The following is a 15,078-nucleotide window of genomic DNA, read 5'->3' on the forward strand; positions in this document are numbered from 1 at the left end:
CTTCATGTTCACGTAGTTTGTCTACAAAGTTTAAGAAGGACTAACAGAAATGAATGTCAGTATCTCCACCATTAAAGCATGGCGGGGGAAAATGATGACCAAGCCATTAAGTGTGTATGTTCTGGAGTTAACTTTCTGAACAAGTAGAAGAATTGGAAAAGCCATTTATCTCAGAAGGCAGTGATAAAAGCTCACACCTTTTAAAAGAGTGTGGGAGCATTTTTTTTTCGGGTGGCAGAGCTGTTGGAAACTATGAATAATAGCATGGAGGCACAGGGGCACTGAGAGGGAGCGAGAGAAGCCCATTTTATGGAGCTCAGTGTAGCCAGGTCCCTGCTGAAAACGCCCCGGGCCTGATTGCTCTAACCATTCTAAACACACTGCCTCTCCCTTCAACTACAGCACTGAGGGAATAGCCTGCTCTCTGCCTACAATTCCCACACACACCAGCCTCATAAATACAGGAAACAGTCTCATAGACATCCATCACTGGTGTGAACTTGCAATTAATTATAAGGGCTCATGCGTTTGGAAATCAATTTTTTTACCTTGCTTTACTTTCTTATTAAAGAGTTTGAGAAATGGATGTAAACATGTATCATTCACTCCCTAGTCTGGATTAAACTCCATAAAATAACGTGTAATGCTCTGCCGAAGTCAGAGAAGCCATTTCAATTTCCTGTCTAAAAGGAGCAATACAACATTTATATATTAAGAGATACGTTTGAGGAGGTAATATAGAGAATATCATCACAGCGCATTGAAAAACATGTACATCTCTTTTTATCCATCTTTAATTTACTGCCTCATTTGAGCACAGCAGCTATCCGTCACACTGTGTGAAAAGTTCATGAAGAATGGACCAATAGAAATGCTCCAAAATTACTTTGAATAAAATCTTTTTACACTGACTTCCACTGTAGGTTTTTTTCCCTTTCTCCCATAAAGTTAGTATTATAGAGATACAGTGGAACCTCTAATTACGAACTTGATCCGTTCCGTGACCCGGTTCGTAAGTAGAAAAGTTCGTTTCTCGAGTCAATTTTCCCCATTTAAAATAATGGAAAAGCAATTAATGCGTTCCAGCCCCCGCCCCGAAAGTCACCCTTTTTGCACTGATATATGTTTACAACACTCTCAAATTAGTAAAAAAATACATGTAGCGTTACTAAAAAAAAAGAGAAATACAGTGGTAACAATAATAAAAAAATATATTAAAGTGTTAAGTGGTTACACATCGCTACCTTGAAGACGTGACGACTGGCTGGAGCAGTAACACAGGCACTGGCTGTATGACGGGAGGTGGGGGTGGGTGGAATAACGGAGAGTAGGTGGGTGAATGTGGGGAGACGAAGCGTAGATACGGCTTAACTTAGCACGAATATCGATGTCTGCTATTTACACTAATGCTAAATTGCTAAAGCTACAACGTGCTAATCTTAAAAGCTTACTCAAGTCTGGTCGCGCTGGGAGACTCGCCTATTGAGGTCAGTGGCCATTTCAAGCCGCCGGCTCGGCGGAGGCTCGGGTTCGTTTCTAGAGTCATGGTTCATTGATGGAGGCAAAAAATATTCAAATGCCTGGTTCGTATCTTGGAAAGTTCGTTAGTATAGGCGTTCATTAGTAGAGGTTCCACTGTACATGCTTTTCTTTGGACAGTGACAATATGGCCGCCCTTTCAATGTGAGAATACAGCCCAACACTGAGTCTGAAAAGGTACGTGGCTGTCAAGAAGTAAATAAACAATTACAGAAGTGATCAGTGTTCGCAGAAAATGTGATTAGCCGCTCTAGACCCCAGAGCTCAACATCACTGGATCAGTTTGGATTCACCTGGATTGTGAGAAGCAGAAAATGTAACCAACTCCTATGACTAAAGAGTGGTGGAAAATATCCCTCTGTACAGCAAGTCCCCTGAACAAACATGCAAAGTGTGGACAAGTTAAGAGAGCTGTTGTACGATATAATGCAAGTTTGTAAGCAAAACAGATGAGTAAGTGTATATTGTAGCCAGAGATGGCAATCACAAATCATACCTCAAAAGATGAATGTATATAGATAGATCTTCCCTGCTGTGCACTGAAGATGTTCTCACACTGAAACCCACAGACCTTCTAGTGTCTCCCTTCACTGCCACCACAAGTGCAGTTAATTTATTACTCCAAGCGTGCAGTGTAATCTGTCCTATCAAATTCAGCTTGTGTACTGCATGGTAGAATTTATCGTCTTTTCCAAGCTGCACAGGGGCCCTTTGCTCAGCCTTTCAAACCCTATTCATAAACCTCTCATATTGCAAACAATTGCTTGCTTCGCTGCACTTCACATTCAGGACCACGATCTAATCTATCAAACTTTGAGAGCCGCTCGGCTAACTCCACAGTTCTCCCCCTTGTACAGAACAGCCTTATGCCTTATGTGATGCATTGTGCATTTGGAGAGAGGAGGAAAAAAAAAGAAAAAAACACCACAAAACTTTGCTATTAATCACCAATACTGGTCCAAGCCTGTGCCCCTAGAGGGCTGAAAACCAATTAACCAAAAAACACAAGAGTGCAGTGATCACCTTTCGAAAATCCAACAATCAACTCATGCCAAAGCTAGTCTCACTACGTACACGAGGCTTTGCTAATCCGTTCAAAAAGCTCCTGAAAGCCCGGTGCCATTATTATACCCCAGCGCCAGTTAGTTTTCCGCCCCATTTCAGACGCAAATCAAGCTTTCCTTTCCACCCTGCAAAATAAAGGTTATTTAAGAGTGGTGGACAGGGAGTAGGGTATTGAGAAAGAGGCTGCCTTGGGCTAGCTCCAGCTAAGTCTATAAAAATCACTCCGGACTTCAACCAGTATAGAATGCAGTTTAGTTTTCTCAGTCCTGGCCCTGGAGTGCCTCTGCACAGCACGGATTAATGTTCTCTCTTATCTAGAAGGCCAAGATGGCCCATATACTATATTTAATGTCTTTCAAATAAAAAACAACATATTGGTTTATGTAAATGGGCTCTGATGAATGGACTGAGGTGTAGGTGACAGGGTGGTGTATACAATATATTCCATATGCATTTCATTGTATATAGCTATTTAACTAAAAGTCCCATAATAAAGAGTGAGGGAAATTCAGTGTATGATATGGAATTATTTAAATGTTTTTTTTTTTTTGGAGTATTGCAGCCACACTGAGGTGTAACAGGTGGTGTCAGTGTCCCACAGCTCCAGGGTTCTGGGGTTGTGGGATCAAGCCCAGTCTCTGGTCACTGTGAAGAGTTTGGTATGTTCTCTCTGTGTCTGCATGGGTTTCCTCTGGGTGCTCTGGTCCTTTCCCCAGTTCAAAAAATGGTGGACTGGTAATTCAAAATTGTCCATAGGTGTGTGTATGTGTGTGTGCGATGGCCAGTAACAGAACAAGAATCAGTCCTAAACACTGCTACGTTCACACAGCAGGTAAAAGTGGCCCAAATCTGATCCGTTTCGTCATATGTGACACATATGTGTTGTTTGTGTGGCTGTGTGAACAGCACAAATTGAATTGAATCTGACTTTTTAATATCAGATTTGGGCCACTGAACGGCCAGATTCGTGTGACTTGTACATCACTCCGGCCACTGAGAATGAGCCGGACAATGGTCCAAAGCATTTTTCATTTTGATTTGAGGTGTTTAGGATGTGTAAATGGCCAAGTAAAAGCATTTTTCGTTTTGTAAAAAATATTAGAAAACGAAAAACTGGTGAAACTCCCTAATCCAGGTTCCTGTCTGTCATTTGTGGAAATTTGTATAAAAGGTCCTTTATAAAACATACAAAACAAGAGCTTATTTTTAGTAGTTCTATATCAGTTTTATATTGTTATTGTTGGTATGAAGCTGTATAAATGTGGATCATGGAGATATTAAACTCATTATGTCTGCTTCTCTTTGGAGACATCGTGTTCGTGAGCGACCTAGGAAATTTGCGCTTGGAATGAAAGTAACATCCGTTCACGTTTTAATATTCTCTTTAATAAATACCCTGTTTTTAACATAGAGCTCATATGGAATAAAGAAAAGGCAGGTTTTATGACAACCAGTGAAACACCAGTCCGGTCCCATTCTTAAGTGCTTTGTATGAAACAGATGGACAGAGCCTGAAGCATCGTCCTTCTGCGCAGGCGGGTCAGTTTAGGAGCGTGATCGTTATAGGTGACATTATATAGACAGTGTGAACATCAGAACAAAAAAGAAATCAGATTCGGGCCACTTTTACTTGCAGTGTGAAAGTAGTCTTTATCATTTCTATCGACCCATTCAGAATTAAATATTCACACCACAGCAAATGCAATTTTCCAACGGTGTTTTGATGTCTTGTAGCCATTTCTCAATCTCAGAAATGAGAGAAACACCCACTATTATGGGAAATGAAGACATTTTGGTCTTCGTCTGGGTCGCTATTTCAGTGGAGCGTGTCCAAGAGCAAAAGCCTCCATCCTCCAGAGCTGTTGAATGAACCAAACCACTTCAGCGCTGACCGTGCATAATGCTAAGTTTGGGTGCAGGGCAGAGCATTCACTCCAGCGTTTGATAGCATGCCCAGCTAATGCCACAAGGAGAACGAGGGAGAAAGAGAGATCCAGCCTTTGTCTGCGGTTTGAGCTTGAACGAACTGCACTTGCTTTAAGGGTCTTCCAGGCCTACCATAGCACCAGCATTGAGAAACTGAATGCCTTGCTTTCCCAAGGCTCTCTAATTCACTTAGAGTGGTCATAATTGAAATTGCGGGTATGCTAATCGTAACAGCTTATGCTCGTGTCTTTGTTCTTATGACTATAAAGACATAACTCTGTGTCGCTTTATTGCCAGTACTTCAAACTGTAATTAAAGTGCCCGTGAGCCCTGTCATGGTATACTAATTATTTCTATGACATTTAAATATGGAGCGCTACAAGGTTACTGTCACAGACGTATAATGACATTCAAGAGAAGATCAACCATTAGCTAGAGGGCTTTTCTTGTACTGTTAATGACTCTATAGTCCTTCTAAACCTTTGGACGTGTGGCCTGCATGCTAATCCCTTTGGAGTGCACTTCAACGAAGGGTGTATAACCACTGTCTATGTAGGTCTGCTCTGAACGGCAGGTGTAACAATGAGAGGGCTTTAAGGTTAACAGTCAATTTGGCCTTGTGCAGGCATGAAAAAGGACAATTTACTGGATGGCCATTTCCGCGACTAAAGTTTTGAGCCGACAAAGCACAGTCAAGGAACATCTAAAGGAGTCCTGAAATAACATTCTTGGGGAAAGGCATTGCTTGTAAACACCCAGGGGGCAACTACTAGTATTAGTGATTTGCCTACGCACAAGAAATACCAAACAGCCGTCAAGAGACATTACAGTAAACAATGTCATGAGAACAAAGGCGGCCTCTTGTTTTGTGCAAGCATGCGATGGCTGCCGAGGTTGCCAAGTCATAGCCTTTAATCAAGCTTTCAGACATGGGTGCTTTGTTGTGGGATTCCGCCCAAGAAAAGGAAGAGGATTGAAATCCAGATGCAGAGCACACCTGAACGTAATGAAGGAGCCACAGGCTAATTTATAATTTCGGTACAAAACCATTTGCGTTACACGAGGAAGCCATCTTTAACCACAAAGCTCCCAGACAAAGGCTCATAAATAAGTCTGAAGGCTCAAATCAAACGCATACAAGTTGGTCACTCTTTGCTCACTTACTAATTACTCCCTAACTGCACTTACTAAGAGCAAAACGGTGCCTAATTAGCAACAAAGAGCTTTTAATTTCCCAATTCAGGAAACTACTTGAGGCTGTAATATAATTAAGTGGAGTCAAATAGCTCCGGCCAGGCCTACTGACAAAAGCTAACAGAGTTACTACTGACACCAGGGCTTTTAAAAGCAGACTGGTCTGTGGCAAGAAGATCTCTAAACCAATAAGAGACCGGTAGGTAGAATAGTGAATATGCTAAGGGGATTGCCCTTGTTTAAAGTGAATTGGTGGGGAGTGAGGCACTCTCTGGAGAATGCTCTGCAAATCTGTGGAACAGTTGGCCAAATGTTTTCATGGATGGAGTGAGAGGGGTCAAAACCCTGGCTGTTCCTGTGAGCCTACCCCGGGGGTGATATGGAAACACTTGCTGCACCGCTCCCTGCCATATGCAGACATACATCAACATATAAAAGCCCTCAAAGCCCTCATTGCTTCGGCAGCAGCAGCAGCCAGTCTGTTTAGGCAGTTAACCAAGACGTGCACAATGCATTACATGAGGCAGAACAGTCAAGGGCCATCAGGCCTAGAGGAGCAGGATTTCTTAGTCGGATAACTTAGGCCAAAAGTCAAACCAATCAAATGAGAGACGAGTTAAGAGACAATTCCTGTAGAGTCCTCATTGGTCCTCATTTAGGCCTAAATTATGCAGTTCTCAAAGTTTCCCAGAGAAAAAGTGCTTCCTCGTCTATTTATAGTGATGTCTTTGTTTTCACTGATCTACATTAGCTGAGTGCTGCCTCTGACGTGCACTCGAATATATATTCACTAATTGCATGGCACTGGAACTAAAATTATCTTAAAAATATGTAAACATATGCAAGAAAAAGAAAACAAGGCAGGATGAGTGAGCGAGAGAGACAGCAGACAGAAAACAGAACAATGGAGAAGGAGGATAAGAAAGACAATAGGACACTGAAGGAAAGAGATACAGGCAGACAGCCAAAAGCTATAGAGAAGACACAAAGAAAAATAGAAGAGACCGAAGGTGAGCCAGAAAAAGAGTGACAATGAAAAGAAAAGACAAAGATTGAGACAGGCACAAAAAACGAGAAAATACAAATGAAAGAAAGTAAGGAAGGAGAGGATGGGTGAGACAAATACAATAAGACAGAGCAAATAGAGTAAGAAAAAGAGGAAAAAAGCAGAAGCAAGAGAGAAAGAATGAAGGAGAGAGAGAGAGAGAGACTGAGCTCTGCATTTCAAACAGTGTTGTATAATGAAGAGTGTGGAAAAATCTGCTTTGGCATCATGTCAGCCGTCTACCTCTGTGCTATAGGCACGATAGTGTTATTTAATTACAGGCCTGCTGCAGAATGTTAATCTCCTCATTACCGAAAGTGGGCTGAGCTCTTTGCTGAAATTAGCATTTTGCCTCGCAGTTAAAACATCACGGACCTGCATAATGCACATCAGACCACACAGAAGCCTTTCAACTTCATTTGTTTCACTCTCTTTACGTTTTCTTTTTTTTTGACCAAGAGCTCAGCCAGTGTATCACAGATTCATTTCAGTATGAATCCCACCCCATGCTGGAATAATGGGTCCAAAGCAGGAAGTGACACGAGGCTCTTAGAGTGATGTATGATGTCATTATCAAAGGCATGTGAGCATACCAACGTTTCAAATGATGGATCTTCACAAGCTCTATGTCAAACGGCAACCTACTGACATGTAATTTTGACAGAAATTACCTTTGCACATTGCTTATGGCCTTGGCACCAGCCTAGGGATCCATTACTCTGAAGAGAGAGAGAGAGGGAGAGAGAGAGATTAAATATTGAGAATCTTGTTACAACCTGTTTTACCTATTCATATTTAGAGTAAACAATCTTCATTTGATGAAAAACAAAACATGGAACATGACGCTCACATTAACGTGAACCACAAATAATTCAAAAGAAATACCTGGAAAGACTGGAAACTCCGTGCCTTGTTCACTTTTCGTAGTTTTATCATCACTGGTATTACAACGTACTATAATTATATCAATTATTGTGTCTCCTTAGTGCGATATGACGATTGATGCATATTTTAGCTCTCACTGCCCACATTACTCTGACAGGACACACCCAGTTGCCTTTGACAGTGCAAGTACTATAGAGCTTAAACGAGACGCCTTATACTTATACTGTATCCTGTATCCTGAGTTTGCATTGATTAAGGACAGTACCAGCTCCATAGCACTTGCCTAACCATGACCATCAAGGAGCTAGCCATTATTGCTAATAGTAGTAAGCAATATTTATCAAAGACATTTTTTCAAAGGTAAAAAACAAACTGATTTGTGCTCCCAATACGAACAGATTTATGCTTTGTAGAGAGGGCCCCCCACACGGACAAGGCCATGTTTATAATAGGTTAAGCACAGAATCCCAATGTACAGACCACTAGGTGTCAGTGTCATGGCTGTGCGCTAACACAGAGAAAAAGGCTGATTTTTCCAGTAAATATCTCCTCCATCCTCTAATGCAACTTTAAAACTTGATCTCATACCACAGATGCCTTCACAAGACGCTCAAAAAAAAGAGGAATGTGTGTTTTAATCTTAAAGTAGATCCCCAGGTTCAGTTACCTAGGAGTCGACACTGTAAACCTCTCAGCAGCTCCATACAACCGCAAAGTCTGTTTGCACAGCAAACCTTGGAATGTTCCTTAGTGTGTCACGAACTGTCTTTAAGAGCTATTCTTTAAGGAAATCTCAGTTTTGGAGAGTTCAGTGTGGAGCAGGCTGCTTGTAGTCACGCCAACCGGAGGACAATAGGTTCTCACTAGTTGGAAAACAAAACGCATAATCCTGCAGTTCTTCTTCTGCTGAACCTCCATATGAGAGACTTCTGTGGGTTTACATGCCACAATATGACTGTCATACACGATTCCCATAAAGCGAGCTTCACTGTGACGATGTTGTTCTGGGAGCCTGTTGAAGCTGAGCCACCGTGGCCGACGAGAGTCAGACAAATCCACTGTGACTAGCCGAGCAGGATCAATAGATGGAGCCTCAAGCGCAAGTAGAGTGAAGCTCACGTGTAAGAGAGAGAATGTGTGTTTGCACCCTCTTTTTTGTTATATGTGAAATTTAACAGAAGAACTCGTACGCAGTCAACCTTTATTTTATCTCAGAGTAACTTGTAGAAGACCCTCCTGTACGTACTTATCTTTGTGCAAAAACAAGGCAACGTGTAAGAAGGTATAAGGATATGGGGATATCAAATAAGACGTTAAAACACGACCATGCCTCTGGAACGAGTTCACCATAGGCTACCTGGCATTTTATTGCAATTGACAATCCATTTTAGCATTCACAAAGGAATCCGACAAGAATAATTTGTCATCTGCTTGTTGAAATAAGTCTTCACAGGTATTTATGTAGATCTAAGTCAAGAAAGGCTTAAGACAGTGACAGCCTATTGAAGGATTACCTCATTTTCTCAGAGCACTACCTGTTTTCGTTTTCAGTTCTTGCAAATCTAAAAAACATGATGCATGTGCCACAATGAACTGCTATTTTCACGTAACCAAACAATCAATAGTCCGTTCTGACGCAGAGAAACAATGAAGAGATGGCTGCAGACGTCTAGAAAGTGGCTTTCCAAAGACCACAAACAGACGAACACAAAGCCAGACCAATTTCCCTAATTGTTGACCAGAGTGGCCCTTGAGGCCTTCGTGACCTGTAATGATGCGGCCAAAGTGATCGTTCAACCAAAGCTGTTGAAATCAACCCATGACCGTAATCTCGTGTCTGAGGAAGGAGGTAATTCGCCAAATGGCTCTTCTGCCAGCTCCAGAGTGGCTGCCGGAGATGTGGAAACCAAGCACAATGGACCACAACGATCAGCACAAATCAAAGGCATTCATTCTGGACGCGACAAAGCTCAGGCAGCAAAGGCCATTCCAGAATGAGACATTGCCGTCTGCTGTTTGAATAGGATTCCACTGGAAGCCTCTGAACAGTGGTGTTTTCAGCGCTCCCACAATAAAGAGCTTCCAGCCTTGTGTCACTTCTTGATAACATCTCCCAGGTCACAGGCAGCTTGCTGAGGCGAAGAGAGACGCTCTGAGACTGATGCGCTCAGCTTCCACAGACCGTGTTTTGATGTCTGGCTCAGATAGGAGGGCGCATGGTTCAAGGCAGACCATTTGAATGGATGCTTGCTTTTGAATGAATGCCCTTTGAGGTCTTTGCACTTGCCTCTGAGATGAAGTTTTAATTAAGAAGGATGGTCTCTAAAACCCCATGTTGAAAGATCTATTACGAGCGGAGTTCTCCCTTCCTTGCTGCTGTAACAGGCTCCTGTGGCCTGTCCTAACAGTCTAGCACATTTTATGTTCTCCAGAACGTTCATGTAGGTAAATACATTATAATAATTAGCGAAATATTAAGAAATAGTTCGTCTCCTTTTGCTGCAGTAGCAAGGTCTACTCTCCTGGCAAGGATTTCTACAAAATGTTAGTATCACGGTGGCGCAGCAGGTAGTGTCGCAGTCACACAGCTCCAGGGACCTGGAGGTTGTGGGTTCAATCCCACTCCGGGTGACTGTCTGTGAGGAGTTGGTGTGTTCTCCCTGTGTCTGCGTGGGTTTCCTCCGGGTGCTCCGGTTTCCTCCCACAGTACAAAAACACACGTTGGTAGGTGGATTGGCGACTCAAAAGTGTCCGTAGGTGTGAATGTGTGTGTGTTGCCCTGTGAAGGACTGGCGCCCCCTCCAGGGTGTATTCCCGCCTTGCGCCCAATGATTCCAGGTAGGCTCTGGACCCACCGCGACCCTGAACTGGATAAGGGTTACAGATAATGAATGAATGAACCTACAAAATGAAAACATATCCACATGCACAAACCACTCTGTGCCCAAAAACTAAATGATAAGAAACTTTAAAAAATAATAATAATAATAATAAGAAGAAGCCCTTTCACAGAATGGAGATGAAAATGGAAACTGATGAAATATTGGAGAGGTATGTAATATAACCTGTATAAAGAACAGAACTGGTCAAGTAGCAGTCTATACTACAAGTTATCAAAGGCATAAGAGCACTGTGTGAACTTTAGTGTTTGGTCTAAACGAGATTACTCGTGGATATTTTACATAGCAGCGATGACAGTGCTCTTTTTCAGAAAGGGTACGTTTAGCTGATTATCAGCATGTGCGTCTTAGTTTACGGGTTTTTGAGTTATGAAACTCAGCAGATTCAGCCTTACGTCTTTCGAAAAGTGAGGTCATGGGGTGCACAAACTGTATTTGAGCAGCACTGGCCACCACAGATTCCAGTAAGCCTCAAAGATTCATCGTTTATATCTAAATCACCACTGATATATGTAAATAGTGCAATTTTCAAATCGCAAGAGCTGCACTTTTATTTTTAAATGACATTGTTTTAAGGAGTTCTTAATTTCTTGGGAATTGGGATATTCAGCTTATACAGTACTGAGGTAGACCAAGCACTGTTTGTGTAAACAACAATATCTAAATGAGTGTCTGGCACTGTACATACAGACAGATCTTCTTAACTTACTTGTTTAATACAAATAAAGTAACAATGAGTCCCCAAATCGTACATCCATAGATTCTATGGCTGTAGTATGTTCACCTACTTATCTGCATCTCTTGAATCTTGCCTAGCAACCCTTAGTTATCCAAGTTATCTGGGTAATGTGAGAAATCCTGCTTCAGAAAACACCACGCCGCTTTAATTACATGCTTTGTTAAATGTGAAAGTTAATCTTTTACAGTAAACAAATCTAGCAAGTTTTCTGCTAATTTCAGTTTACAGTGATTGTTCATTCAGAGCCGAACATAAAACTCACAGGCCATAGTCCTTTTTTTCTGCAATAAGTTCAATTCCAAAAAAAACAAGAGTTTATTACATGTACAAATATGTTCTCCGTAGGGAATGTGCATTTATTTTTAAATCAGAAAATCATCATCTAACAGGGGTTCCCAAACTTGGCATATGTCTGTCTACTGGGGCACGTGACACAGGATAGCCTCTGTTGGCTTTGTGCCCACTTCATAACACGAAGATTAGGCGACGGAATTAGAATTATTATTGTTATGGTTAAGACGCTATGGTATATTTTCTCAGTCAGAGTGGAAGCTATACCCAGAAGCCGACCAGAAATAATGAAACGGCCGTGAGAAGCTCGCCGTGTTACGTACACTGTTATCCTCCCATATTGAATCACGATGGACTCCATGCTAGACTGATCATTACTGGCTCAGCTATCTGTCAAATAGGAGCCACATAAATCAGGATAATGATTTCAAAAAGGGACGAGCATGGATGTAATCATGATAACAAGCAACAATTTGGTTTACGAACATGAGGCGCACTGGGAAGCAGACAGACAACACACACACACACACACAAAATGACTATGATGTTTCAAACAAGCTACATATGATGTCCAAAAGTTTATAGACACCCCTTATAATCAGTTTGAAGTAATCAATTTTAAGCAGCATTCCTTATACAGTTTGTATGATTGCCATCAGCTACACATGGGCCATATTCAATGCCAAGTGTTGGGATATATAGGGTTTTAAGGCTCCACCTGGAACTAGAACTGTGTCCTCCGGAGCGATGGAGCTCCATCCACGAATGAGGGGATGAGTTACCGTCAGTACCTGAACTCAATGGCTCTCCTGGCTGAATGCCATCAAATCCTCACAGAAATGTTCCAACATTTTGCATACAGCTAGTACTGGGCTCCAACTAAACCTACAGGCTTTCTGCTAATAATATAAAATGTCTGAACGTTTGTAGACATCTGTTTATTTCCTTTTTATAAAAATAGATATCAGCAGGGATTAATTCTCCCATTTCGTCGCTGTCCAAACAAAACATGTGTGATGAATGGACCAATAGAAATACTCTAAAATGACATGGAACCAAATCTTTATACGTTGACTTCCATCGAAAGTCTGAAAGTCTTTTTTTTTTCTTCTCATATAACTGTACTGTTTTGGAGATACATGTTTTTCTAAGAACAGCGAAAATGTGCTGCATTAATAGTCTACAGTATATGCTTAAGCAATACTGAGAATTGGGCGGCACGGTGGAGCAGCAAGTAGTGTCGCAGTGACACAGCTCCAGGGATCTAGAGGTTGTGGGTTCGAGTCCCGCTCCGGGTGACTGTCTGTGAGGAGTGTGGTGTGTTCTCCCTGTGTCTGCGTGGGTTTCCTCCAGGTGACTGTCTGTGAGGAGTGTGGTGTGTTCTCCCTGGTCTGTGTGGGTTTCCTCCGGGTGACTGTCTGTGAGGAGTGTGGTGTGTTCTCCCTGTGTCTGCGTGGGTTTCCTCCAGGTGACTGTCTATGAGGAGTGTGGTGTGTTCTCCCTGCGTCTGCGTGGGTTTCCTCCGGGTGACTGTGAGGAGTGTGGTGTGTTCTCCCTGCGTCTGCTTGGGTTTCCTCCGGGTGACTGTCTGTGAGGAGTGTGGTGTGTTCTCCCTGTGTCTGCGTGGGTTTCCTTTGGGTGTCTGTTTGTGAGGAGTGTGGTGTGTTCTCCCTGTGTCTGCGTGGGTTTCCTTTGGGTGTCTGTCTGTGAGGAGTGTGGTGTGTCTCCCTGTGTCTGTGTGGGTTTCCTCCGGGTGACTGTCTGTGAGGAGTGTGGTGTGTTCTCCCTGTGTCTGCGTGGGTTTCCTCCAGGTGACTGTCTGTGAGGAGTGTGGTGTGTTCTCCCTGTGTCTGTGTGGGTTTCCTCCGGGTGACTGTCTGTGAGGAGTGTGGTGTGTTCTCTCTGTGTCTGTGTGGGTTTCCTCCGGGTGCTCCGGTTTCCTCCCACTGTCCAAAAACACACGTTGGTAGGTGGGTTGGTGTCCGTAGGTGTGTGTGTCTGTGTTGCCCTGTGAAGGACTGGCGCCCCCTCCAGGGTGTATTCCCGCCTTGCGCCCAATGATTCCAGGTAGGCTCTGGACCCACCGAGACCCTGAACTGGATAAGGGCTACAGATAATGAATGACTACTGAGAATTACAGCTACATCATTCAGCTGGACCAGGAGTTGGACAGAGCTCCATCACACACAAATTGTGTCCCAGCAAAAAGCTCGCTCATGGTCTCTTTATCTCTCTCTCTCTCACACACACACACACAAGTAAAACTTTAAATACACTCAAATTATTATTTTTTTCTAAGGGAAAGTCAAGGTACTGCTACACATTTTAATACCCAGTTCCTGTTCATCTCCAGAATAGAAATTCATATTGGAAAATGAAAAATAGAAAAAAATGCAGTGTGGAAAATTAAAGGCACATTTATTAATTTGTTTTCTTTTTCTAATATGTTAAACTGTAAAAGATAGCTTGAGCCCAAACTCAATTCTGTCTAACAGAAATGTCCTTCAGCTCTTGTCCTACTGGAAACATTTTAACTGGCTCAAAAGTAAGAACCCCTGCTTGGTGAATACCCGCTGGAGTGTGCACTCTATACGCTATATAAATATAAACACATACACTATATGTTCACTGTAGAGGACTTACATCTGTAATACAGTGGCCAAGTACCTCAGAAAGCTTGATTTGTATCCAAATAAAACTATATTTTGTGTTTAAAACCGTAGTTTTTAGTGATAATGTAGAAAACGTGTACACAACCTGCTTATTCTCCTGTTTCTGGGAGGAATTCGTTGTTTACAGAACTAGACAGCAAGGCTACTCACCTGGAAGTGACCGGCTGTGAGGGCGATCCGAGTGCTGTGGAGACTCAGGCACCTGGCCGCGCACCTGCTGCGGAAAATGCCCGCCAGCGCCGAGGAAGAGTCCGCCTTCCGTCCCCAAACCCCGCCGCAGCTCAGCAGCGCACTAATCCACACACACACTCCCACATACACACACAGCGCGCGCGCCATACCGCAGCCAAAGGCTCGCGAACCCGAACTGACCGCCGCGGAGAGACAGACAGACAGACAGAGAGAGAATGATTGAGAGGAGTGAGAGGAGCGAGGGAGAGAGAGAGTGTGAGAGATACGGAGAGGAGAGGGCAAACTTCACTCAGAGAAATACCAAGGGGGCGGAGTCAGCGCACACACGGGCCACGCGATTGGTGGAGCTCTACGCTGAACTACAGCTAATGTTAAACACCTGCCAAACTGCATCTGGAAAAGCCGTGCCCTGCACTGACTACTTTCTGTCACTCTTATTGTTGTTATACAGTCATTGTGTAAAAGTGTCTGGTGCCTCTGCTTTTGTTAAATCTGATGTTGGCCATTTTAAGGGTGTTATGTCTGTGTACCTGCACTCTGCCCATTTTATCAGCTCCACCGACCATATAGGTGCTCTTCACTGGTCAGAACCCTCAGAACACCACAACAGAGCAGATATGATTTAGGTGG

General features: G+C 42.9%; 1 protein-coding gene across 1 annotated transcript in view; it reads right to left on the minus strand.

Annotated features, from left to right (window-relative positions):
• Window positions 1–14,695, minus strand: part of anos1a (anosmin 1a) — a 31,781-nt gene extending 17,086 nt beyond the window's left edge. The window contains exons 1-2 of the mRNA XM_066659742.1: window positions 14,407–14,695; window positions 7,441–7,488 (exon numbers count right to left, since the gene is read on the minus strand). Of these exons, the coding sequence (XP_066515839.1) occupies window positions 7,441–7,488; window positions 14,407–14,595 (237 nt within the window). The 5' untranslated portion in view covers window positions 14,596–14,695. The remainder of the gene's footprint in view (window positions 1–7,440; window positions 7,489–14,406) is intronic.
• Between the last annotated feature and the right edge of the window lie 383 nt (window positions 14,696–15,078).

The sequence above is a fragment of the Hoplias malabaricus genome, chromosome 2, assembly GCF_029633855.1.
Source record: "Hoplias malabaricus isolate fHopMal1 chromosome 2, fHopMal1.hap1, whole genome shotgun sequence".
NCBI classification, from domain to species: domain Eukaryota; kingdom Metazoa; phylum Chordata; class Actinopteri; order Characiformes; family Erythrinidae; genus Hoplias; species Hoplias malabaricus.